Genomic DNA, 25,606 nt, shown 5'->3' on the forward strand with positions numbered 1-25,606 from the left:
TGATGGCTAAAACGGTTAATCAGTAGTTCATTATTCAGTCTTCCACCAAGATTTAAGGATGTGGCCTAGCAAACCTGGAATTCAGAAGAATTACCATTCTGATTAAATTTGAGGACAGTGTCATTTACAGTTATCACCTTATCTTCTTGTTTCATTTACATCCTGAGCCATCGATCCTTCTAGAAAAGAGCTAGCCTGTGCACTTGATTTGAAAAAATGAGATTAAGAAACTAGGAACATGTAAATTCTAAAACAAGACCTTAAATTTAAGAAATTGTTACTCACTAGTGAAAGCAATAGACCGTAAATGATTGAAAATTTGAAAAGTGAGTCTAGATGTGCCTTGAGACCACAGTGAGTGAGTATTTCATTGTTAAAAGTTAAAAGTGTCTGAGCCAAGTTTAACCCTTAAATTACTTCCTTACAACACTATGGTTTGAAGGCTCATGAGCACTCACTTTCCAAGTGTACAGATTTTTTTTTTAATTAACTTTGAATATTTGGAATAATGAAGCTCAAAGCCTCTTTCAAAGATATCCAAGTTTATTACTGAAAAAATGCAATATTCAAATGTGTATGATACAGTAAGTAGTTGCATTTGTACATGTAAACCTTGATAAAGTAAACAGCATCTCAAAGACAAATTTATGCCAAAAGTGTCTTACAATAGTTAATCAGATCAACAACTTTTTCCTCAGTGAATTTTTTTAGTTCTGGGGTACATATCGGCTTGTAAAAGTAATCTTAAAACACAAAAGAAACCGAAAGCTGACGTGCCAGAGGAATTTCTAGCTTGTAGTGCATAAAAGTCAATTTCTCTGAAACACTCTGTGGTACTGTAATCTTATTTTAAATACTACTTACAAAGCGTGGATTTATGAATAGAAAAAATAGTTGAAATTTTATTCTTATTCCTTACTTAGAAACCAAGTTGTATTTAAATATTACATAAATTTCAAATATATACACATTTTAAGAAATCTCTTACGATCATGATATTGCAAGTTAGCCAGGACTATCAGAGTAAAAAATGACTGAACTACGTTATTCAGTTAGATTTTACATGAGATTATTTCAAAGAACTGAAATTTCAGTGATACTACTCTAGGTAAAAATTAGAGCCAACAGTTTGGAAGATTTTTAATACAAAACTCTGAGTCATCTAAATAGAACACAAAATAAAAAGGTGATCTGAATTTTTTTCATTATTAACAGAAAAATCGTCGTGTTCTCAGTGTTTAGAATCTCATTAGCTTTAGACTGCATTGGGTTTAATCCTAATTTCTCACCCAGTAGCATCCTAACAACTAGCTCACGGCAATAAGAACGAAAACTGCGGAGAACATATAACATTATAGAGGTTATGGCAAAAAGTTAGAATAAGCCAACAGAACTAACACAAGGTAATTTCCAGTGCAGCTAAGAGGGAATGTAGCATTAACGTTTCAAGACTAAACCCCAGTCCTGGATTTTAAAAGTTCCTGTATAACATGGAATAGCGATTTCTCTGCAGTTCCTGCTTGTGCCGTTAGAACTTTGTGCTGCTGTGGTAACATTGTGCTATCGTGATTATGCCAAAATCACGCCAATACAAATTTCTGGTAAACGTGGTTGCAACGTCAATATGAGAGAAAAATTGTCAATACGAGCCTATTATATAAATTTAAAAACGCTAGGATTGTGTGGGGTATTTAGGATGCATGTGCGCGTGTAGGGAGGGACGTAAGGAGTGCAAAATGTAGTGCTTGGGAACGTGGCTGAAAGGACAGATCCCGAAACGGGCGGCCTGACGGCACACGTAGATGCACCCCGTGCTTCCTCGCACCGCTCCATCCAACGCAAACCAACTTGTAAAAAGCACCAGACAAACTAGTATTTGTGCACTTTCTGCTTTGGCTGCTCAGTTAGGGACATCCAAAAAGAGCCTGTAAAAAGTTCTGCAGTTACAGAACTGCCCTGGAAGCTGGACTGTCAGCAAGAAGGCATCATTTAATAAAACACTGAGGATAAGTAAAGAATGAGCCAGAGGAGAAAAAGAAAAGGAGCAGGAGGGCTCTCACCATGCTCCAGCTTCAAACCCTTGTTTTGCAGAACCTGTCAGAGTTCCGGGGAAAAACTTGCTGAAGTGAAGAGGAAGCCCCTGGTTCCTCTGCTCACCCTCAGCCTCCGCGTGCTGGCTCGGTGCATTTGGCCCCGGTAGAACATGGGCTTTGCGAGCATGAGGTTGAGTATGAAAAGACTTAGGGATCTTTTCAAGCTGCTAAATTTTCCACCACAGGAATTTAGGTTTGCAATGCACTTAAACGCTTTCAAAAAGTGTCACTGTATGCATTTCAGTCAGACAAAGTATGCATTGGAACTAACAAAATAACAAGTCTGTCTAAATGTGGAATTCTGTTTGAATTCTAGAGTCAGCCTTAACACCAAATAAACATTATTATGAAAGGTTGGCTGTACATTTGTTTCGACCTTTACCCCCAAATAAGCAACATCAGTAGTTTATGATCAAAAAAAAAATGCTTCTGGAAGTACCGCTGCTTTGTAAGTGACTGTTGACACCACTATTTTTATCTCTGTCCCTTTTCTCCTATGTAACACTTGATAGAAAATGTGATTGTTTGATTTTCCATTAACTTTATTGCCTTCACATTTAGCTGTTTGTATAAAATGAGTTTTATGGATATGGCCATTGCCCAGCGTTTATAATAATTTTAATTAAAAGTTGTGACACTTGTAAGTTAACTATGTACGAACCATTTCTTTTCAATTTATGGACACAGATGACTTTCAGTTAATTAAAATGATACGATGCTTCAAGATATGTATGTACTAATTTGCCCCTGATTGAACTGTGACGTAATGCAAAAGATTAATGTGTCCCATGATGCCATGTAGGACTTTGCAGGTGAATGCCACTGGATCCCACAGCTCCAGAAATTCTCTCTGGCAGCACTCCCATTTGGAGTCTGCAGTGGAAGAAGCCGCAGCAAGGGAACAGCAGATGTGCACTACTTAGATTAGACTGATCATCTTAACAGCACATTAAGAATAAAATATTACCAAAGTTCTTGCCTTTCCCCGTATTAACACTCACCCTAAAGCTAGGTTTCCCAAGATATTTTTCCTTCTGCAGAACTTTTTATGAAGGAAACCTCAGGAGCTTTATGAATTTATGCATTAAGATATGTACCTACAAACCTATTTTCACTAGGCCCTCCAGACATTTTTCTTTTGAGCTTTCCACAGGACACAATTGAGCCTAACTGATCCTCAGAACACAATTTAAGACAAGTTGCTGTTGGAAAAGGGAATAGCAACAGCTGATGTGTGTTTTGTAGTAATGAAGATACGTACTTCCAAAAAACATCTAACAAAAACCCACTTATTGTCCACCATCACTATGGAAATTTTACCCTCGTCACCATCAATATTAACTTCAGTGTTCATCTACATTTTCTCTATAAGTCCTTTAACAAAAAGGGATAGAAAAAAAAGGATAAAAAATTAGATATCATGTGGTTTGCCTTGTTTCCAAATGCCCGATCACTGTGCTGTCTTTCCGGTAAGGAAACTGAATTACAGCGTAACAGAGAGCCTGTGCTCAATCATCAGGCAACCCCGTTAGCGCTCAGTTGTGAATACTGAGCTCTTAATGCATCCCTCTATATGGAGGCAGACTTTGAGCTCTAAGAAGGAATCTCTCATTAGGATGGCTAATGAAGCAGAACTCTTTTCTCCTTTTTTAGTCACCAGAATTCAGGTCTCACACATTAGGCACAAATTCAGAATGAAAAGTCATTAGAAATGAGATGTGTATAATGTATGCGGACTTTTTGCTATTTCTGAAATGGAAATTTCTTTTGTCTGAATCAAGACATGGAATTTGGTTAGGAATAATTAAGACATTTTGGACTAATCCTTTGTATTTAAAAATATCTAGTTGCTCATGCGGTCTCTCTAAGGGCGCATGCATAGAGCAAAATTGTCATAGATTAGATCTGCAATGATCTAAAGCATTTTTGCACAAATTGAAGTTCTAAAGCTTTGTCAGATTTCACAAACGCAGCTTGCATGCACAGTCTATTCATACTGGTCATTTGTTTGGAAAGACAATATTTAGAATATGAAAAGATCATTCACCATTCATAAAATACATTATTCCTGAGGACATTGTGTGCCTTATACTTCAGTAAAATAACGTGCAGTCAATGCAAACGGCATACTAAACGAAGTCTAGCAAAAAGTTTTCTCAGCTTAAGCAAGTGGCTAGATAGTGGCAAAACCTTTAGACATTGTTGATATCCTCCAAAAATAAAGGAACACACACAGTGTTTCTCCAAAACGTCTTGTGCTTTTCCAGTGCATAAAATGCACAATGTCAGATCTACATACTTGCCTTTGATATACTCCTATACACCAGTGTTGAAAATCATTAATAATATATATATTCAAATCTCAAATACAAAAAGGTTTTCTTTCCTACGTGTTTTTTAAGTCCAATTGGAATTTGCCTAAGTATGTATTGACACCTGCTAATATCCACAACAGAAACAGGAAAGTATAAAATAATCAATCAATATTTCTGATTTTTGCCTAATTTTATCCTGTATCTTTACACCTTGGGCCAGCCAAGGCATTTTTTAATGTTTTTAGAGAAAACATTAAACAGAGAGCTCATCTGTGACCTTCTGAAGAACGGAAGTACTATCACTACGTGGCACAGAAACAGAAGCTATGACACATGGTTAATGCTGTCAAACAGTGCTTGATATTCCACAGAATGAAAGAGAGTCACAATAAATTAAAACAAACTGTGTGATTCTATAAGCACTGAGGAGAGTGCATTAATTATTTCTGGTAAGGACTCCCTTAAGAACTTAACGCACAACCCAGCATATGAAGGAACAAAACAGCTTTTCCAAAATATGGGAAGCTGAGTTCCACCAGCCCTTTATGACAGAACTAACGGGTAATATATCTGATTAGACCATACCTTCCAATTTCTTTCCTCCTTTGTGCAATACTGTAGATAGTCCTATAGTTGCCTTGCCTGGTCACAGAGAGCTGGAATTAACCAAGAAATCTCATGAATATGGTGAAACGACTAAAGAACTTCAGGTCTGATGCTAGGGCCCCTGGATACAATAGATCATACTCATCCACTTTGATGGGGCCTTGACTCTTAAAATTAATTTTATATGGCATAATAAAATAAAATGATTCGCTAATACATGCAAGTGAATACTGGAACCGCACCTTTTGGTTCAATAAGGTATTGTAAGTAGTAATAATTCAGGTCTTTTCATATCTGTCAGCAGTGATTTTGCTGCAGCTTTATCCCTAAAAATAATGTTTAAATTTGCAGCCTTTATAGGTACACTGTGCTTTGTTGACTCTTCACTTTTTAGATTTTTCTTATCCAATATAGAGAAGCATTACTTAGAATTGTACAAGAGAAACACAATGATTGTAACTTTCTCCACTCCCTTCTCTGCAAGTGAACCCTGCACACTTGCTTAAATTGTTTAAGTGCTTATCTTTTCCTACTTCATGAAATGTTAGAAACGGACAATTTCATCACCAAAACGTGACTATAACCAAAGCAACACTGCTGTATGCTGTATGCACATAAAAACTGAAATTTGATTCTTTATATGAACATCTACCTTTTATAGTGATTTTATCCAAAAAGCCCCCCAAAACTGTATGAAGGCATACAAATAATAATAAAAAAATCTAAAAGTTACCACTGTGTGTGTACGCATTTATATACAATCTGTATACATATCTGCCTGTATCTAACTCCCATGCTTTGACTTATTTAGGCCAATAAAAGAAGTGCACATTACTGGAACATTTACTATTACAGTAAGAAGAGCATTGTTATAAAGTGCTCTGCTTCTCCTTCCCTGAACAAGCAAGTCACAATGTTATACTGTATGTCTGATATATATCTGCATAAGCTTGCATACTATAAAGAGTTAACTGTATATTCAGGATGAAGTCACTGTATGAGAGTATTTCAAGTTAGCATTCTGTGAAGTCATAGAATCATTGCCCAGACAGGTCAAAGGAAACAGTAACACATTTAGACATCTGCATGCTACATCGGAGCATGAAAATGACAGTTCTTCCATCCTGCAAGCATGTGGAGGTGGCCTTTCTGCACACAAAAGTGGAAAGACAACTCAACAGCCGTGTCATTTTCAAATATAGCTGCAATGGGCTGCAAATATAGCTGTGGGCAATGTGATGCGTTCTCTTAGTGCTGCTGTTTTCTCTTTGAATTTAGAATTTTTGGTTTTCAACTAGAAGGATAAATTAATGACACTGATGTGCAAATCTTAAACTGCATAGTATATATTAAGCAGCCATAGACCCCCTTTTTTAGGGTAGAACCACATCCACAATCTCAACAAGAGACTAGGACAAACCTGACAAAACAGTAAGCCTGAAAGATCGTTTATATCAAGTTATGGCCACAAAGGCAACAATTTCTCTTTTCAGAGGCATTACAGATGGAGCTGAGCAATCAGAAGCTGTAGAAGTAGTGGATATCATGTAAGTTGGTTTTAGTCATGCCCTCACTGTATAAGTTCACAGGTAATTTTTTATTTTCATTATGCTGTTAGTATCTTCATGAACAGCATGACAATTCATTGCCTTTTTTTAAACCAGAGTGTCCAAATTTTTAATCTGTCTGCACATTCCTGAGTGCCAATTCTCCTTGGTGCTCACCACAGACCAGTTACAGGTAAGGCTTTTCATTTTCTTCATCGGAAGCATCTATTTTCCAGTTCCCACCAAAGCCTGCAACTGTACTGCCCAGCAAGAACATATATACACTGCGAATCTCACACACCGATGCCAGACTCTGACTTCATTTTGTAACTGCACTCTTCAATTTCCAAACAGCGTTTTTGTTGCAGCATGGTAGTGACTAAGGCCATTCATGGTGATACTGTTTCCCATTCTTTTTCCTTTCTCTCTGCAAATGCTCCAGTTCAGCCTCATACATCATTTCCTGGACTAAGTATTTCTCTCTCCTCATTCTGTCGCACAAGTCTTTGGGCATGTCTGGAATCAGGTAGGCAATGAAAGACTTTATTCCAAAAACAAGGTGCTGAAAAGAAGAACAAAAATAGTTGCTTCAAAGATGCATAAATATTAGTTTCTAGGACCACATTTTAGGGCCTAAAAGTCTGTGGCAAAACTGGAACTGAGTTTCAATTCATGACTGAAAAGCAACTCCTTTGTTTTTTTATATATATATATATACACACACACACATAGGGGAGTAAATGAGTGGTCTCTCGGAAACGTGAAAATACTGAAGTCTTTTGAAAACTAAAACTAAGGGTATAGCTAGTGACCTAACGGAAGATGTGACTACAGGATATGCTAGTTTGAATAACAATAGCAACACTACCTACAAGCAGTCTTTGTTAAGAGCTTGTAATCAAAATAAATACCCAGGTTCCTGGACAGTATGTGATACGTTCATCAAAGTTAATACACATATTTCTACTTTTATATTAGGCTAGAATCATGTACCATTTTCCTGACACAGATTTTAACTTGTAATAACTGTGCTTAATGTACACATAAGTTGCACTCCTTCTTTTGCAATAAAACGTGAAAGATTTGTTTGGGAACGAACAAGATGTATAAGACGACTGTTAAGGAAATACGATTTTGGAGGGACTCTAAAATCTGTGCCTGCTCAGTCAATTCAGTTTAAAGCAGCTGATTGACAACAGTTTGGGAGGGCAATTTTTTTTTTTTTTTTCCCCTCTCTCTTGACTGTGATGAACAAGCAGTTGATAATACTGACTATTTATTTATGGGACTACTGTAAAAAATCAACTCAGACTTTAAAGAGATAGAAAGGAATTGTTCCTTTCCATGACTAACCTCAAATACTATGATGAAGGCCAGCCGCGCTGCCAGGACGTGCCAGAACTGCAAAGTGAATTCATATGGAGTTGAACTCCATGGTGGGGCTCTGTAATCTCTATACCTGTAAAGCAAAGAAAAACCCTGAGGGTTAGCCTGTGCTCAAAAACCTGAGCACAGTGAAGAGTTCTCTAGTTTATCCCAGATCTGGCTAAAAGGAGAGAAACTCAAGTGAAAGCATAGTTAAAGAGGAATTAAACAGAAAAGGAGAAGAATATAGTCCATAATACAGGCAATTAAATAGGGCTGCTTATAAGATGGCACTTTCTGTTTCCAAAAATCCAGAGTAAACAATTTCTTTTGTTGTTACAAAGCTAACACCTTGGAGTGTTAAGTTCAAGTGCGCTGACTCTGAATTGGTTCTTGTCCTTGCTTATAAGCATTTGAGATTCTCTAGACAAAGTCTGCATAAATGTAACACGATTCTGTAACTTAGTCAATTCAAGCTAACTCTCACTGTAAAACTAAATCTGAAACCAGAAGGAGTGCACTCATGTACACTCATGTATGTAATTGTTATGCTGAATTTCTTGTATTCGTCTTGCATAACTGTTTGAGATCTTGACCTGGGTTAGAGCCACAACAAAAGTTTTAATGTGTATTTTAATTAATAGACCTCAGAATGCTTAACAAAACTGAAATGAGAATTTTTACCCTTCTTGGTAGCTGGGGAAACTTCGAAATGAAATAATTAATAGAGGCACGAAAGACAGGGCTTGCAAGAGTCCTGGAAAAACTCAGAACACAGGTTTCCAATGTGTTAGTATTGCATCCTACCACACAGTGTTTCCACCCGAGACTTCCGTGTTGAACAAACTTGAACTCCAATGTTTTTACAGGTAAACAATAAACTATTCTGCCAGTAATTTAAGCACTGACTTTCAATTTAATGTCTGTACTAACTTCTATGCCTGTATTACAAGAAGGGAGAGCATCGAAACATACCGGCAGTATCCTGAGTATCCCATCCCAAGTTCACTCAAATCAAATACTGATAAACTGCTGTTGACATAGCCTTTTAAGCATCTGAAAAAAGACAAGACATAGGGTCAGGACTTTCTTCATAAAGGGGTTATATAGCATAGATCCTGTATGTAAACCTATTCTGCTATCACATATTGTAAAAGGACAAAAGCAATTCTAAAATTTTAAGCAGAGAAGCAAAGTTTTATTGGAAAGAAACAAATAACATCTGTTCCAGGGATAACACTGTTTAAAAATCTATTTTCAGCACGTTTTCTGGTTTCACTTCTTATCTACCAGCAGATATAAACCAAAAAATGTTGCCAGTGTTCTTCACTGTCTCTTAAAATTACTTAACTTAGAAAGATGGCTAGACAGGCAGAGAGGAGGATAACTTAACATCCTTGCAGAATCTGCCACCAGTCATGCAGCACATTCCAAAAAATATCAGGTTTTACAAGTCGAATCAAAGAAGAATTTTCACCAACAGTAAAATGAACAGTGCATATATACCAAACAGCGATCTTAAAGGCAACAATTTATTAGTATTAATGACAGAAATCACAGAAATACATTGAATTATGACTGTAGGAGTGAAATTTTTGTCTGTTCCTGGAAAACCACGGACACGTAAGACATCCCATCTTCTTGGAAATCTGTCCGGTAATTTAACAAAGGGCCTTCTGAAAGGCAAAGAACATTTAAAAAGAGATGCATCAGGGATCCTATTATACCGCCTGAACCTTCAGGTTTGCTGTGACACCTCAAATCACTACTAGCAAAAGAAGAAATAGAACTACATAGTTCTCTATTAAATGGGTAGTGCACATTAAGCACTAATGTTTTTCTGCTATTGTCTCTTTTCATCCTATCCTGCCTTGTTCTTTTTGCCCTTAAATTCTCTTTTCCTGTGACAGCACAGGAAAAGTAAATCTCTATTTTGAATCACTAGAGATGGAGCAATGAGGGAAGGAAGGACAGACCCCTGTGGTTTGAGCTGAGGCACAGTCTGCGAATGCAGCGGTACTGGCTTGCTGGACAAGCCTTGATGCTTTCACTCTTATCCTTCCTCCTGTGCAATAAAGAAGATAAATTGTGCTTGTGAGACGTACTATAGTATTAGCAAAGCGATGCTTCCTTTTCTTGAGGTAACCCTGATTCCCATATTAAAAAGAAAACCAAAAAAACCCTCCAAAACCAGCCCCTAAAACCACCTGTAGGGCACTGGTGTCCAAATGAAAGAGAGGATGCCCATGAGTACTGTGATCTGTTTAGATCATGTAAAAGGTCATGACAGACAGTGGGAAATGCAGACAGAGCATGGTGGACCCACAGTTCAGAGAGAACAGTAAGTGCCTGGAGAGAAGTGCAGGCCTGGTGGTGCAAAGATAGGCAAGAGACCTTGCTGGAAGCTAAGATACACTGTATATGGTGTTAGGCTAAATAGCGTCAAGGCCAACCTTGCTGGAGCTTGGCTGCAAGCATTTCTGAAGAGAAACAGGCAGGGAAGTTTGAGGGTGAATGAGGCTTAGGATAAAAGAGGGTCCGGGAGCGTATATGTGTGTGTGGGAGCGTAGTGGGAGAAGACAGTCCAGAACTATTGCAGAAAAGAAGAAAAGCTTCCCTAGAGAAAGCCTGAAAACTGCTACCATGTATATTGAACTTTGTTGTTTGCATTCAGAAGGGAAGACGTGACTTTCCACATATATAACTGTGGAGTTAGTCTGCAAACTCTCTGCAATGGCCGAGTTACTTGCACTTAACATCTGTGAAGGTTTGCACAGTTGTAAAAGGTAAAACGTTACTGATGTATGTTAAGTATGTTAACACAGAAAGACAGCACCAAAAGTGTGCTTCCACTGAAATATACATATATATATATATAAAGAATATCTTAATTACTTTTCTTGTCTGTACCCTTGATCTGTACAGGGACCATATTTGTATGCATAGACAAAACGTGGAATGTAATCGGAAGTAATGGCAATAACAAAGGCATTGGTGATGACAGCCAGAACTCCAATTCCTTCCAGAATCCCATACCAGATACCTAGAAACAAGAGAAATGACAACAAAGTCATTAATTTTTTACAGTCATATTAAGTCATATAAAGTCATACTAGTGATACTGAAGTCATTATTAGTCATACAGTTTTCCTTTCTTAGTGAGAAAGAATTATTCAGTCAGAAAAGCTAGTCACGATTAAGCCATGTCCCCACAATCCCTGCTCCCGCTGGCTCCACCTGAATGAAGTCTTACAGTAGGGCACACTCTGCTGAGAAGAAATAGCTAAGCAACAAAGGTATAACCATAATCTTTGGTTATAAAGGCCAAATAGAAGATTTTGGAAAGAGATTTCTTATTTTTATTTAATTTAGTTTTAAACCAAAAGTGAATTTAGTCCTTGTATTTAATTTCTAAATTCAATTCATTTTGGATAGCATTTTAGTCCTAGAGTTCCACAAATCAGAAGCATAAAATACTATTTAGCCTGTTTGCAAAATTGCAACTATTATGATCCCTTTTTGGAAATGGAAAGCAAATTTGAGGAGTCCTCTTAGCTAAGCAGCTGAGTAGCCTTTTATTGCTTAACAGGAGAGTTGTCATTGAGATCTGTAGGTTACATTATCAATTTCACTCTTGACGCATGAAATATTTCAAGGGTTAAGCTGCATTAAAGAAGGAAACACAAAGAGATAGCAATTGACAGTGACAGTCATTAGGTTCTCTCACCTATATCTGTTGCTCTTGCAGGCATAGGTCTTCGCCACTGAGTGACAAACTTGTACGCATCTAACCTTATTTCTATGATGTTGTTAAGCAATGCCAGAAGAGGTGCCAGTGGGAAGGCAGCAACGAAGATGGTGGTAAAGCCAAACTGTAAAACTAGACAGGCATTTCTATGGTTAGAAATTGGAAATGCAAAAGGTGTTTTAACGTGCAACACAGTTCCAGTTTCTTAAGAAAACTGACACCTCCCTAAATTTGCTCACCCATCTCTAAATATTCGTCCATTAAACCATGGAGATTCATAGGCTGCAGATTCCAATCTTTTTCCCACTGAGGTAGAGAAATTTTATGCTCCATTAATTGCCCTCCTCTCTTCATTTTGCGTCGTGACCACCAATTCTGTAACAAACTATTAGATAAACAGAGCATTATTGACTGTACTTGCTCAGTAATCTACAATACTTGCTGGTATTGTTTTGAAGTAAGTGGGCCTATTTTGAATAACACCTGAATGTTTACTCAGGTATTTTCTGAAAATATTTACAATATCATATAACATACAATTCAAAGAACTTCCAAAAGTTCTCAAAATTCTGCATTACGATTTTAATTATGTCTTTAATGTAGCATGTTAGGCATTGTACAAATAAGCTTTTCAGAATATGGAATTTGCTTGCATAGACTTTTTTGGTAGGTTTTACCTGCATGCCTAAATAAAAAAAGAACAGGAAAAAAAGTCACGCATAGCAAGAGCATTAAAAAAGTAAATAATGCTTTATTTTTAATCCTGTAAAAGACAAACCAAGTAAGTGGAGCTCAGTAAGAACTCTATGATACCAGAATATATTGAACAGTAGAATACATCTATTTTTGAACAAACCTAAAAATCTACATGCTCTACTGAATAGTTTTTTCTTGAAGCAGGAAAAAGTGTCTAAAAAGGTGTTGCTGAAGCTGCAAATATTTAAGACTATTTTTTATAAAGCTGTGCAGAGGTCTTTTCACAAAGTAGTTATAAATATTAAGTAGGTAATAGTCTCACAAATTAAAGTGTTATGCAAATGAAAAATATTATCCAGTACTGATACAGGTGGCAATTAAAGACCATTGTTTCTAGATATTACTGAAAAGAGACTGAAGATGGGAAATAATTTTCTTGTAATTATTTTTATTAACAGGCTGCTGTTTTTTTTCTTAAGCTAATTTAGTGTCTAGCTCTTGATTTCCTTACTGAAAGAGCAACTCTTGCCTCAGTTACAAACAATGGTTTTGTCAAAACAAAACACTGATTTCCATAAAGGAATATAAGGATGTTCTAAAATAAATTCTAGACAGAGTTAAGATGCTGCTGGGCTGAGCAGACAGGAAGCCTGATACTTCAAGTAGGTTTCTTCTTTTCAGAAATCCACGTCTCACAACAATATAGTACACTGCCCCTCATTTGCAGAATGATTGCACATTGTGAGCATAACCCTTTCTGACATACTTTCAAGGTTGAGACTTTGATTAAATTAATATTTGATGAGCAACCTTTTACTGAAAACATACTCTTCCAGTTTCAAGAGAACTGTAAGACTCGTAGCCCATTACTCTCTTCAGTAGCTGAACAGCTCTGCTTGTGTTATGGAAAATGAAATCACAATAAACAGTTTAGATGGTTAACATAGCCCGAGAAGCTTTATCTTAGAGCAGCAGTTAATGCTTCCCTTAGGAATAAAGTTACAGTATGTGAGATGCAAAAAGTGAAAACATTCTTCAAACATTAAAATATTTTTCCCTATTACTGAATCACACTAATATGTAATCACTATTTGTAAAACAAATTTTAACATCTAAACTTACGGATAGCCTAGTTCCATGAAGTTGTTCCACATTTGTTTTAAAACCATAATAACTCCCATTTGCAAACATAGATCTATCAAGCAGCCACTAGGATGACACTGAAATGAAATGGAAAAAGATCAATAGCTAAAATCAGAGAAGTCCTTTCATTTTTATTTGTTCAGAGGGTAAATGAAAAATATTCAAATATCTTTGGTGAAAAACACTAACCTCCAGCTACGGAAATATTGAAAGAAATATTAATAACAAAAATATTAACACAGACTTTAGTTGAACAACCTTTAGACATATTATTTCTTGGAGAACTAGATCGTATTACCTAAGCTAAGGGCATGTGTGCTAGGTGTATGATAAATTATATAGTCCATTTCACTTAGACCAATACATATGTATTCATTTCAAAAGAATGGAGCAATATTTCGTTTGTAATATCGTAAGTCCAACCAGAGACTTAGTAGCTGAATCACTGAAACTGGTATCTTAACTTTATAAATTGCCATATTAAAATGTTTAGCAATTACAGAATCTTTTTTTAGACCATGGACTACAAAGTTATGGTATTTTACTCTGTGGCTACCAAGGTTCAATAAAAGAAACCTGTTTTTCAGAGATAAGAGATAACTTCAGCATGCTAGTGATATCCAGGCGCAATTCTAACACATTTTCAAGCTAAATTCTGAAAATACTATTTTTCTTCTTTGAAATCATAGAATCGTAGAACAGTCTGGGTTGGAAGGGACCCTTAAAGGTCATCTAGTCCAACCCCCCTGTAACAAGCAGGGCCATCTTCAACTAGATCAGGTTGCTCAGAGCCCTGTCCAGCCTGACCTTGAATGTTTCCAGGGATGGGGCATCTACAACCTCTCTGGGCAACCTGTGTCAGTGTTTCACCACCCTCATCGTAAAACATTTCTTCCTTATATCTAGCCTGAATCTACCCTCTTTTAGTTTAAAACCATTACCCCTTGTCCTGTCACAACAGGCCCTACTAAAAAGTTTGTCCCAATCTTTCTTATAAGCCCCTTTTAATTATTGAAAGGCCACAATAAGGTCTCCCTGGAGCTTTCTCTTCTCCAGGCTGAACAACCCCAATTCTATCAGCCTTTCTTCATAGGAGAGGTGTTCCATCCCTCTGATCATTTCTCTGGCCCTCCTCTGGACTTGCTCCAACAGGTCCACATCTTTCCTGTGCTGGCAGAAACTTAAGAACCTGATAAAAAAGCTGATGGCATTATAATTATGTCCTCCATCCAAAAATTCCACATACCCAGGACATTCCAATCATGTAGGACTTAGTAGTGCCTGTGAGGTAAGGGACTATCACTGTTTGCTTTCCCAAAGAGAGAGGCAGAAAGAACTGCGTGTCTCGGGCACAGTCACTCAGCACAGTGGAGAATGCAGAAGGAAAAAACACATCTCATGTTTCCTACCCTTTGCTATAAATAAGAGTTTACTGTTAACTGCACTTAGATGGAATAATAAATCTTTCAAACTGGACATAATTCATGTCCTTCAGCCATTTCCTTTTTACTCATGGAAATTTCACAGGAACACAAAAAAGGATTGCTTACCTCTTCCAGTCTCCATCTGTTAAAAAGCTTGTTGTACTTTCCTGGGCGGCCTGCAAATCTGGAAAATAAGATTTCTGTTTCTCAGCGGACATTGCAAGAACACCCTGTATCAGTAGTTATTTCACAACATCCACTGAGCAAACTCTTGAAATAGAAACAGATGAAATCACACAGGCTTAAATCTGGTATCTGTAGGATATGGAAGTTTCAGAATGCAAACACGGACCATTATTTTGCAAGCGATCCTAAGCTTTTATTATGTCCAGGACAAAAATTCTAGCATCAGAGGTTTTAGACGTTAGATATTCTGACTCTCTAATCTACTTCTAAGAAGATGAGCCATTGCAATACATAGGAATTTACTGTAGCACAGGGATCTGCTTGCCCACGTGAAGTGTGCACTGGATTGCACCCTCAGACGTACAAGCATAAAATCACTTCTAAACCCATCATAACTAAATGCTTTTTACAGATCTAACAGATTCTTGTATAACGAATTGAATCAAAATTCTTAATGACCTCAGTGAAAGTTATAAATGAGAGAGAAAATGCCTGGTCCTACTAGACACAGGAGACAGCAAGATACAAAGAAGTTTAGAAACTGTATGGCAAATGCACCACCAGATGTAACAAGCCAATATTATCAACAGTCTTTACTAGAGTTTGGTGGTTTTTTTTTTCCAAACAATCTTGAACTGAAATTATACTATAAAACTTTATAGGAGGTAATCTGAAGTACTCTGTAGGTTCTGCAGGAATGATAAGTCTGATCATAATGAAATTGAAGTGAAGATGAAGCAAGGTTAGACCTATCCAGTACCTCATGCTCTCAGCTAAAGATACATACAAAAATTGGAGCCAGAATTTCTGCCTCATACTCTTGTCTAAGACCTGCCAGAGAATATTTACTATTTATAGAAATGGATCCTGGGAAATGTAACCAAAGGGGAATAAACAAGAATTAATAAAGCCTATTAGCGCAGGGCTAAATACAGACCCACATTTAGGAAGCAGCTCTATTTTCAAGGGTTCCAAATTCTCATTGAGTAGGAAAGTCACGTACACAGACCCACTTAAAAGTAGACTTTTTACTGTTTAGTTTCATGAGTAAAGATTTCAAGGGTCCAACCCTCACATACAGTTAAAAATATTAATTTAGTGTTATGAATTATCCTCAGAAACTAACTCGCATCTAAATCTTACAGTTCAAACTGTCACCTTATTTTCTTCAAATGTATAAAATTAGCAAGGATTACGAGTTCTGTGCAAGTTTTCCTTTAAGTGCAGTTAGCAAAGATAATTTACCTGCCAAGAAAAAAGGCAATGTAAAAGATGGAGCTGTTCAAGTTGACAAACTGGAAGAGGAACATTTTCAAGGCAAAGCTGTTTTCCCATTCAGATTCTGTTCTAGGGTGCTCTGCGGAAAGACATCATAGACATCATATAAATGAAAATGAAATCAAGTTATGCCTAACTTTGCTCACAGATCAAACAACACTAATAAAACAAGCAATTGTTTCAAGTCATGGTGCCCCACCAGGTTGAAATTAATTTTTTTTTCCCCCCTCAAAGTGTTCAGTCTGCAGGTCACAAAACCATTGCCCCAGCTCAGACTATGTTGGTTCTACGTGGAAACAGGAGATACAAGCCTCTTGGTACAGAATAGGTCACAACTGTATGGGAAGATACCTGTTCCATTTCCATGAAAAAGTTCTGAATTCAGTGTGAATCAATTTTAAGGCTACAGGTATCTTGATTAAAAAAAAGAAAAAAAAAAACCCACAAAACCCACACGACAAAAAAACCCACAACAAAAAAAAACCCGCAACAAAAAGCAAAAGCACTTGGCATCAGCAGAGCAATATACAGGGGCTGCCAAGGAAAGCAAAGGGAAAAGAGACAACCAACAGCCAGTTGGTTTCTCACCCAAGCACCTTGCCTTCTAAATACTTTTGTAAGACCACTACTTCATCCTCAAGAGTTCCCTATCATAATGCCTGTGAAGTGTTAAACAGTTTATAATTCAATGAGGAAAGGATGGAGGTCCTTCTTTGGTTTTTGTTTGAAAGAAATGTAGAAATGTGTAGCAGGACTACAAGTATTCTGTGTGAGTCTGCACTGCCTTGTATGATTTTCCTTATGGTTTCTAGAACATTATTTATGTCTGAATTAGAACTCGGTGATAATGATTAAAATTTTTTTTTTTTTGGTAAAAATTTCAAATTTCTTTGATGGATGTGTCAAACTTGAATACAGTAGTACATTGATAAAAGTTTTAAAGCACATATATGAGTTGGAAGTCTAAACTGCTTTGATTTTTCAGTTCAAATTTGTACTAGTTACTTTGGTCTAATGATGAATAAATTAGGATACAAATGTACAGGATACTAGCTTTATATATGGACACTTGGTCCCAGAAGTTAAGATGTCATCCTTCTCTTTGACGTAAAACACCTTAGGAAGTGGAGTGAGCTACCTAGCTCAAACACCTGATGCTCCATTATGCTTAAAAAAAAAAAAAAAAAAAAAAAAGCTTCTTGAATTAGTTCTTTCATATATTTTGGGGAAAATCAGCTTGTATACTTAAATGAAATCATTATTTTCTTTCCCATTCCCTGGTCTATAACAAGATAATATATTTAAAAAGTTAAGTAGGAATACAAATCAGTGCGATCTGAAGAAGTATTTTAAAATATTTTAATAATTTGAATAAGGTGACTATACATTCTGAATCTTTCTAACCTGTTCAACTGCCTGTTGTCTGAAACACAAGTTTTGAGCATCTTGTTTAATGCATGCTCTTCAATACTTTAACCAGAAGAGGGAGCTGTTAAATTTAAGCAGTAAGCTTGCTTTTAAACCATGACAAGATCAACTGCATATTTTGACACGGAGTAAAAGAGAGCATGTAAGAAGAAACACTAAAAGGTAACATATTCACCTAGTAGATGATCTTAAATGCTGCCTTTGCTTTCTTGTTTTCTATAAGCTAGAAAGCTTCACTTTTATGACTGAATCACGACTAGAAGCTTCAGTATAAATTTTTAATGTGACAGAATTGGAGCTACTTTGAAATTTATGACTTAACATTTTTATCTCGGATAATGTAATTTTATCTTAGCCCATTTTTTCCATACAAAAGTTCAAATTAAAAAATTGTAAAACAAATAACCAAGCATTTGGGAAAAATTGAAAACATCTGTTTTAGCATTCTAAGAAAGAATATGTTTTGACTTTTCTTCCATTATGACAGTTTTTTCTATTTATACTATAAAACGTTAAAAAAAAGTAGAGGTATAAGAATAAATTCCTTTCTATTAGTTCCTTAGTGAAATAATCATATCATTTCTTTCTCTGATATTTCTCACTTGCTTAGGGAAATGCCAGAATCTTACTATGCATACATGACGTTTTCAAAACCCTATTTTATGGAAATATAAAGGTTTATGCCACAGCTAGCAAGAACCATACCACTAGTAAAGGCCTACATACCTAAGTCTGTCAGGAGATAGGCAACCTTTTCATATACCTAAAACAGAAATAAGATGGTGTAAGTATAGCACATCCTGTCTGTTGTGATGTCAAATCCAGAATGAAAATAAGCATCAAAAGCAGAGGTGTTCTGTTGCCGTACAGCATCAAGGTATCTGGACGAAGAAGAGAGGGCGATGTCGTAGCTATGTGTGGATGTATAGTTTCCTATAAAGACTTCATTGAACTACTTTAGTCCCCTTCTCTTTATCCATGTAAATGTATGTATGCATGTAAGTATATGCATTAAATATACAATAAAGATAAACTGAGAGCCAATAAACCAAGAGAAGTGTTCAGACATCAACGGTTCTCTTAACGAACAGTTAGATGCTTATCCTGTAACTTCAGGAACAAATCTGCGTGATTTAAAAGCGGGCAAAAGCCTTTACACAATACAATTTTCCGTTGCATGAATGTGCATGCTGGTGAGGATATCAGCGTCCTGCTGAAAACTTCCTTATCTATCTACATATTGACTATCTCCAGTCTTTATTTTAAATGACACTTAGCCCAAGGTAGTTATCAACTCTGAAAAGTATTTCCTTGAGTATTTACTATTAATAGCAGTTATTTTCAATAGCTTTCGTGTGCTTGTTCACTTGAATGTACTTTTTATGACTTAGAATTATCCTATATAATAACAGAAATAAACACATGACAGTCTGTTTTGGAGAATATTTTCTTATTGCAGTGAGTGCGCAATCTCCTTAGCAGAATTAACAGCCACTGTTTGCTGTGCCATTATTCCTTTTTACCTGTTTGTGCCTGCACGGGAATAGAAAAATGATAAGTTACATTGCAGTTGAAGCAATAGAGTTTATATCAATGTACATTGTGCTACCATAGCGTATGATTTAACCCGTGCTGCTACGTGACAGGGAAAGCTTAAACCAAACTCAGGCATCACAGTGATTCTAGGACTGTGCAACACTGATATCACAGCTGCACTTTAAATGAGAAACGGAAGAATTCAAAGTTATCAATTAAAAAAAAACCAGAAAGAAAATTCTCAGGCAAGAAAATCATGCAGTTCCATTTACAGAAGAGAGGTATTGTAAAAGGTAATGTAAAAAACAAAACCGCAAATGTAGGAAGCAGTAGTCTGTACCACTGTGACTTGGGGATATAAGCAAAGATGTGTAGTGACAAAGTAGGCATTAGAGAAAAACATTGACATAGTGTTAGAGGAAAAACCCCTGAAATACTAGCTTCAGGCACCGCTATATGAATAAGCAAGAACATGTATATATCTGATATACAGTAAACTCGGTAACCTTGTAAAAATTACTCTTTTAAAGTAATCCCTCCTTTAAAAGAAGACTTACAACATTGAGTGACATGATGATCATAAAATTGATACAGACTCCAGTTCCAGATGTTGCAAACTGCCAATACTTCTTGATGAAATACCACTTGAAAGAAGCAAACTGTTCCATGGCTACCAGACGATACACCACAACTGCAAACACTGCAGTGAGGACCAGTGAAATCTACAGGGAAGTATTTATGAATAGAGATATTAGAACAAAATAAACCGTATCTGAAATAATTTCCACTGACTTAATAAATTAACAAGAGTTTTAAAGATTGCCATTTGTTTTGGTGAGCCGACTTTGAGAGAATGAAAATACTAGACTGATGAATTAAAACATTTCTTTACTGTTCTTTTGCAATATAACTATATTACATCTTTTAAAAGAAAGATATCCATAAGCAAGCAGTAAGACAGACAATCAGTTTTGCCTGTATTATGTAAATCCACTAATCTTAATGAATGCACTCAGGACTTGCGTTACATCAGATTAAGATTAAAGGCTACAATAATTCCAATATTATTAAACATTACCATGAAGAATATTCCTGAGACAGACACCATCAGTCGACTGAGCTTATCAGGGAAAGGCTGAAAAGGTTCAGGTTTTCCTGTGATGGGATTTACCCTTTCCACTTGGGAATATTTAGCTTCGAACTGGGGGCGCAGCTCTTCCTGGAATGACAGGGTAGATTTCATTTGTTGTACTACATATTTCACTGAAGTAACAAAACCTAGACATGTATGTGGTCTAAAGCAGGAAATCTATATTGATACAAATTCTTTTTTATAATGCTCCAACTCAAATATCCAAATAATTTGCTCTTTTGAAAATCCTTGGAAACAGTGCCAGGGACGAACAAGGAACAGAAACCGCAGGAGCCTTCCCCACTATGTGAGGGTATTAAGAGGATCATGGGTCATAATACTGACTTGAACACTAGTTTCTCTGCAGAAATTGATAAGAAAACTTGAAATTGATGCCAGTTATGATGGTGCTTTTTGTGATATGAAACCATTTATTAAAAGCCACCAGCTTGTATCTACACATCTATGGAAGGCTATAAAACAAGTAATGGTAAAGTCTGTATTGACTTAGACTGCAGTTAAATCACCGATATAGTTAAATTACAGCTATGTTCACTAATGATTTATGAAGTAAAGTAATAGAATAATTTTTTTTATTGCTGATGCTGATAGCAGAATGTTAAAGGATAAGTTATGCCTCTCAGAAGGATACAAAATCTAGTTTCTGTCCCTTTGCTTGTCTTGGTCCTGTTTTTAGGCAGGATTAGGAATTTCCTGTACAAGAAGCCATAGAATTGAAAGCCATCTGTGCTGATATCAGTAGTAGCTCCTGTCCTCTGTACGGGCAGTATTTCCACTCAATTTTTCAAAGGGTACTTTTAATAAATGTAGAATTATATTTGGAATTATAATGCAAGTTGCAGACTAGTATAGTCTCAAGTGTACTTGTTTGTTTTGCAACTAGTGTTATAAATACAAATACAATCTGAATGACAAATTCAGATTACTCACATACAATATGCAATCATATTTACACTTAAATCACGCTGACAGCAAGATTTACAGGTTAATTCTGTTTAGTCTTACCTCTTCATCTTCCCAGTCTATGAGGTCCCAGTCATAGGTTAATACAGCTCTCCGTCTTTTCCAAAACTCTAGAAAGACTGTAGCTGTGGAAATCAACTGCATTTTAATTATGGAAAAGAAAGAAAAAAGGCCATGCAGATCTCAAGAAAATCAGCAATATGTAACATGATAACTGTCATTAGCCACTTTCTGTCTGTTTTCCCCACAGAATCTGAAAACTATGAGTACCTTCAGGATAATCACTGTTAAAATTGGAACACTGTTTTACAATATTTATCTAAGAATCATTTTTTTTGCTGTCTGCTATATCTGTACAGACATAGGTACCTGTCAATATGAGACACTGCCATCCCTTTTAGATCATCATTTTGCTTTTAAGTTTATTCAAAACGTAGATGATTTAAAATCTCTCCTTGAAGAAACAAGGATATGCATACACATAATTTTATTGAAAATAGATATGGTTTAAAATCTTTCCTTGAAGAAACAAGGATAGGCATACACAATGGTATCTATTAATAAAGAGCAAAATTATGATCTCATTTTATTCGGTTTGAATCAACACAACCTCACTTCTTTCTCAGCTATACCAGCTTTATACTGGAGTAGCTTCATTGGTAAAATATGTCTTTAAACAAGTATTTCTAATCTATGTGTGAGATCATAATCAGATTCTCCACATACTTAGTGTTTTCGGTAGGTTGTATACAAATAATTACAACCAGTAAATGACTCCAAGTTTCCCAAACACTGTAGTTTGCACTGAGGTTAAGAGACCTTGTTTTGGTGGGATTCCTGACAAAATGCGGGATTGTCCAATTGTTCCCTGTAAAACAGTGATTTCAAATAGGGCGTGGGAAAATTTGCTTCCTTCTGGCAAGCCAACCGATCAGAAGGAGGATTTCTAACTCAAACTGAATAGGATAGTCTCACATTCCTACCTTTTTCTATACTTCTGTATTATGTTTAACATCTTATGGGTTTATATATATATATATATTATATAGCTATCATCATTTTATATAGAAATATATGATTTATCCATATACTATATTAAAGCACAATGACTAGAAGTTAGCAGAAGTTCACCATACCGCTACCCATAAATAATGGATGGCTGAATGAAAGGAACTCATCCCTGAATATTATTTCTGGTAGTATGTTCTCTTATTCTTCCAAGCACGGATCTTGTCTTCATCACAGATTTCATTTAAGTTTCGGATGCTCCTAACAAGGACAGCACACAGCTCTCCTATTTAAGCAGCAGTGGGGTTTGCACTTATGTAATCCAAGGGTGAAACAACCTTTTCTCACTGTCATTGGAAGTGCTATCACAACCAGTGCAGCGCAAGACTCAGAAATGTTACAGAAGACACCACCTGGCGAGAGAAATCCCTTCCTGACACGCGAGGACTCAGCAGCAACCTAAGGCCGTGCTATACACAAAACAAGCAATACTTTTCTCATGTGACCGAACAGGAGAAGTACAACACATTGTGCAAAACACGGTGTTGGGTGTTCCTCTGCATGTCCGGCTGCGGTAGGAAGCACACCCAAGATATCCACCAGCCCCGTGCCAAAAGTGGTAATTCTGTAATTGTGCAAATGAAATAATTCATTTAGTTACACTCAAAGGTAATAGAAATTAAGGAAGTGGCCCAGTTATCAGGAATAAAATAACGAATTTTAAATCCCACTGACTTAAAATACCTGAATCAGAGAAACTGAAACCAAGCAATTGAACTAGTGACTTTTTTTTCCCCAGTACCATTACTGAAGAAAAGAATGAGGAATGGTGGACTACTGAAGTACACGCAGCTTTTTTGGACTGGGAAGTATTTTAGCTTGTGTAAATATCCGTTGAAGTTTTGGAAATAAGATGAGGCAGCTGTGGCCTAGAAGTAATACTAGACTGTGGACAAATGGTGTCCTCAGTTGAATATACACTAATCTTACAATGCTATATATTTTGTTCTGTCTGTCCCCTAAGATTTGGGATAACTTGCTTATTCTTTAAATCAAGATCTGCCTTTCAGTTAAGGTTTTGAGGCTCTGTTATAGCATGAATAATAGGCTCTAGTATAACATAAATAATAATAATAAATGATGTATTTTATGTTATTTATGTACACGAAGCATTTGATAATGCAAAGATCAAGAAAATCATCCATCTAGATGAAGAGGTGAGGCCCAATCACTAACTATACCTGCCAACTAAAGCACCTTTTCCAGACTCACCTAAGCTCTTAAAAAATGATGCAATACTCTCTTTCACACAGTAGAATAGAATTCATGGTAAATTTGCTGTGCCACAAGGCTACTGAGAAAATAGTGTCAAAAGCTGGAACTATATAAACAAAAGCATGTTGGAAAAAAAAATAATTCACAAAACTTCTCTTGCGGTGTAAACTTCTAGTCTAAATCACAGTGAAAAAACATCAGAATTTTGAAATTCAAATATTTGTCCAGTTCTACAGAAGGCCTGGATCCTTCCTGGCTTGCCTTTATTTTACTCTATCACACTGCTAACGCCACCTGTCCCTGACTGCTCTCCATGCAATCAAGTCCTAGTTGCTAGGCTCTTCTTAGTGACTCATCTCTTACCCTGATCTCCCAGCTCTGAAAATGCTAAGCCTTGACTTTTATCAATTACTTCTGTAGAAAAACAAGACATAAAATAGATGACTAAGCCAACCATTTGAACATCAGGATGAGAACATTCACGTTCTGACATTGCTTTGACCTGGCAGGGTTTCTTTCTGCCTAATCCTGCTGTTCAAGAGCTCTGGATAATTTACGGTTTAGAGGGTCGCACACAAGCCTCCGGTTTCCTACAGAAAACATTATCTGTTGCCTCCCCTGCTTTTTCCCGGGCACGCTGCTTCCCACTTTATAGCTCCAGTTGCCGCCCTGAATTTAAAATCCCATAATATATGGTGTACTTCCTTTTTTTGTCCAGCATTTTGGTATAGATGTGCTCATTTAGGGATTTGTTATTCAGTGCTCTGCAATACAGTCTGCAGTTCTGCCCGTTGTACACTTCCAAAAGTTTCTTTCAATTCTTATTTAAGTTACCTTATATTTACTGCCCTTACACTGCCAGTGCTTGCACTGATGAAGAACCAAAATCTCTAGGCAAGTGCTTTACACAGTTCTTAATCATTCAGAAGACAAGTAGGGTGTTGTTTGATGGTTAAGACAGACATGAAAGATAGGTTGTGCATTGATATAATCTTAAGTAAAACAGGAGTTTGACATTGTCAAGAAGAAGAAATGATGAATGGCTGCTGTTAAATGCTATGGAAGGAAAGAAGAGAGCAGAGAAAGAAAGAAACCCAAACAAAATGAAGAACCCAGAGAACCCAAGACTATTACGTGAGCACATCCCTTCTGAATGTTTTAGATGAGTCACTGTGTCAAAATGAATCCTGTGTTTTTTCCCTAAAAAATTATGGCCAAGAGGATTTTCAGTAAGGAGCTAGGGGACTGTCTCCACTGCCGCTCTGCAGAGTTTGGCCATGGTCAGCCAGGCCCCTTCTGAATACTCTGCTCAATTACTTCTTCAGTTTTATTCAGTTGGACTCCTTTACAGCAAAGCTATGCAATAAAACCAGTTCTACAGAATTGGTACCACACCTGCTACTGAGACACACTCTTCAGAATTGAAGCTGCCACTTAATAAATACAGGCTCTAGCTGAATGACAGCTTAGTCTCACCTCCCTGTTCTCACCTGAAGTACTCCGAACCACCTTGCCTCCATATGGCCACAGCTCTGAATCTGTTCACACTCAGGCTCGCTGCGGGAGCTTTTGCCTTCCAGGAACAGTGGGCCAGCACTCAGCGCCAGCACCCTGCAGGTGTACCTCACTTAGCCAAGAACTGAGTCACAAACAGCATCTTCCATTAGGTGTCAAGTCACTCAGGTAAACAGTTTTTACTTTTCCTAACAAACAGATGAATTAAACTGCTAACAAATAGAGAGAGAGAGTGAGAGCACACACCTTCCCAAGCCCAATGCCAAGGGCAGCACTAGAGGGGTATGACTTTAATACCACTGTAATAGATACATTTTAAGAGGACTG

General features: G+C 36.8%; 1 protein-coding gene across 5 annotated transcripts in view; it reads right to left on the bottom strand.

The window, feature by feature from the left end:
* Window positions 1–525: 525 nt before the first annotated feature.
* Window positions 526–25,606, bottom strand: part of ANO3 (anoctamin 3) — a 216,910-nt gene continuing 191,829 nt past the window's right edge. For all 5 annotated transcript variants that reach the window (XM_030039477.2, XM_030039476.2, XM_030039478.2 and 2 more), the window contains 13 exons: window positions 21,524–21,606; window positions 20,444–20,584; window positions 19,923–20,087; window positions 18,556–18,592; window positions 16,369–16,480; window positions 15,064–15,121; window positions 13,493–13,590; window positions 11,914–12,059; window positions 11,654–11,806; window positions 10,822–10,969; window positions 8,902–8,982; window positions 7,915–8,020; window positions 526–7,123 (listed from right to left, as the gene is read on the bottom strand). In XM_030039477.2, the coding sequence (XP_029895337.1) occupies window positions 6,941–7,123; window positions 7,915–8,020; window positions 8,902–8,982; window positions 10,822–10,969; window positions 11,654–11,806; window positions 11,914–12,059; window positions 13,493–13,590; window positions 15,064–15,121; window positions 16,369–16,480; window positions 18,556–18,592; window positions 19,923–20,087; window positions 20,444–20,584; window positions 21,524–21,606 (1,511 nt within the window). In that variant the 3' untranslated portion in view covers window positions 526–6,940. The remainder of the gene's footprint in view (window positions 7,124–7,914; window positions 8,021–8,901; window positions 8,983–10,821; window positions 10,970–11,653; window positions 11,807–11,913; window positions 12,060–13,492; window positions 13,591–15,063; window positions 15,122–16,368; window positions 16,481–18,555; window positions 18,593–19,922; window positions 20,088–20,443; window positions 20,585–21,523; window positions 21,607–25,606) is intronic.

The sequence above is a fragment of the Aquila chrysaetos genome, chromosome 16 (genome assembly GCF_900496995.4).
Source record: "Aquila chrysaetos chrysaetos chromosome 16, bAquChr1.4, whole genome shotgun sequence".
Lineage (NCBI taxonomy): Eukaryota > Metazoa > Chordata > Aves > Accipitriformes > Accipitridae > Aquila > Aquila chrysaetos.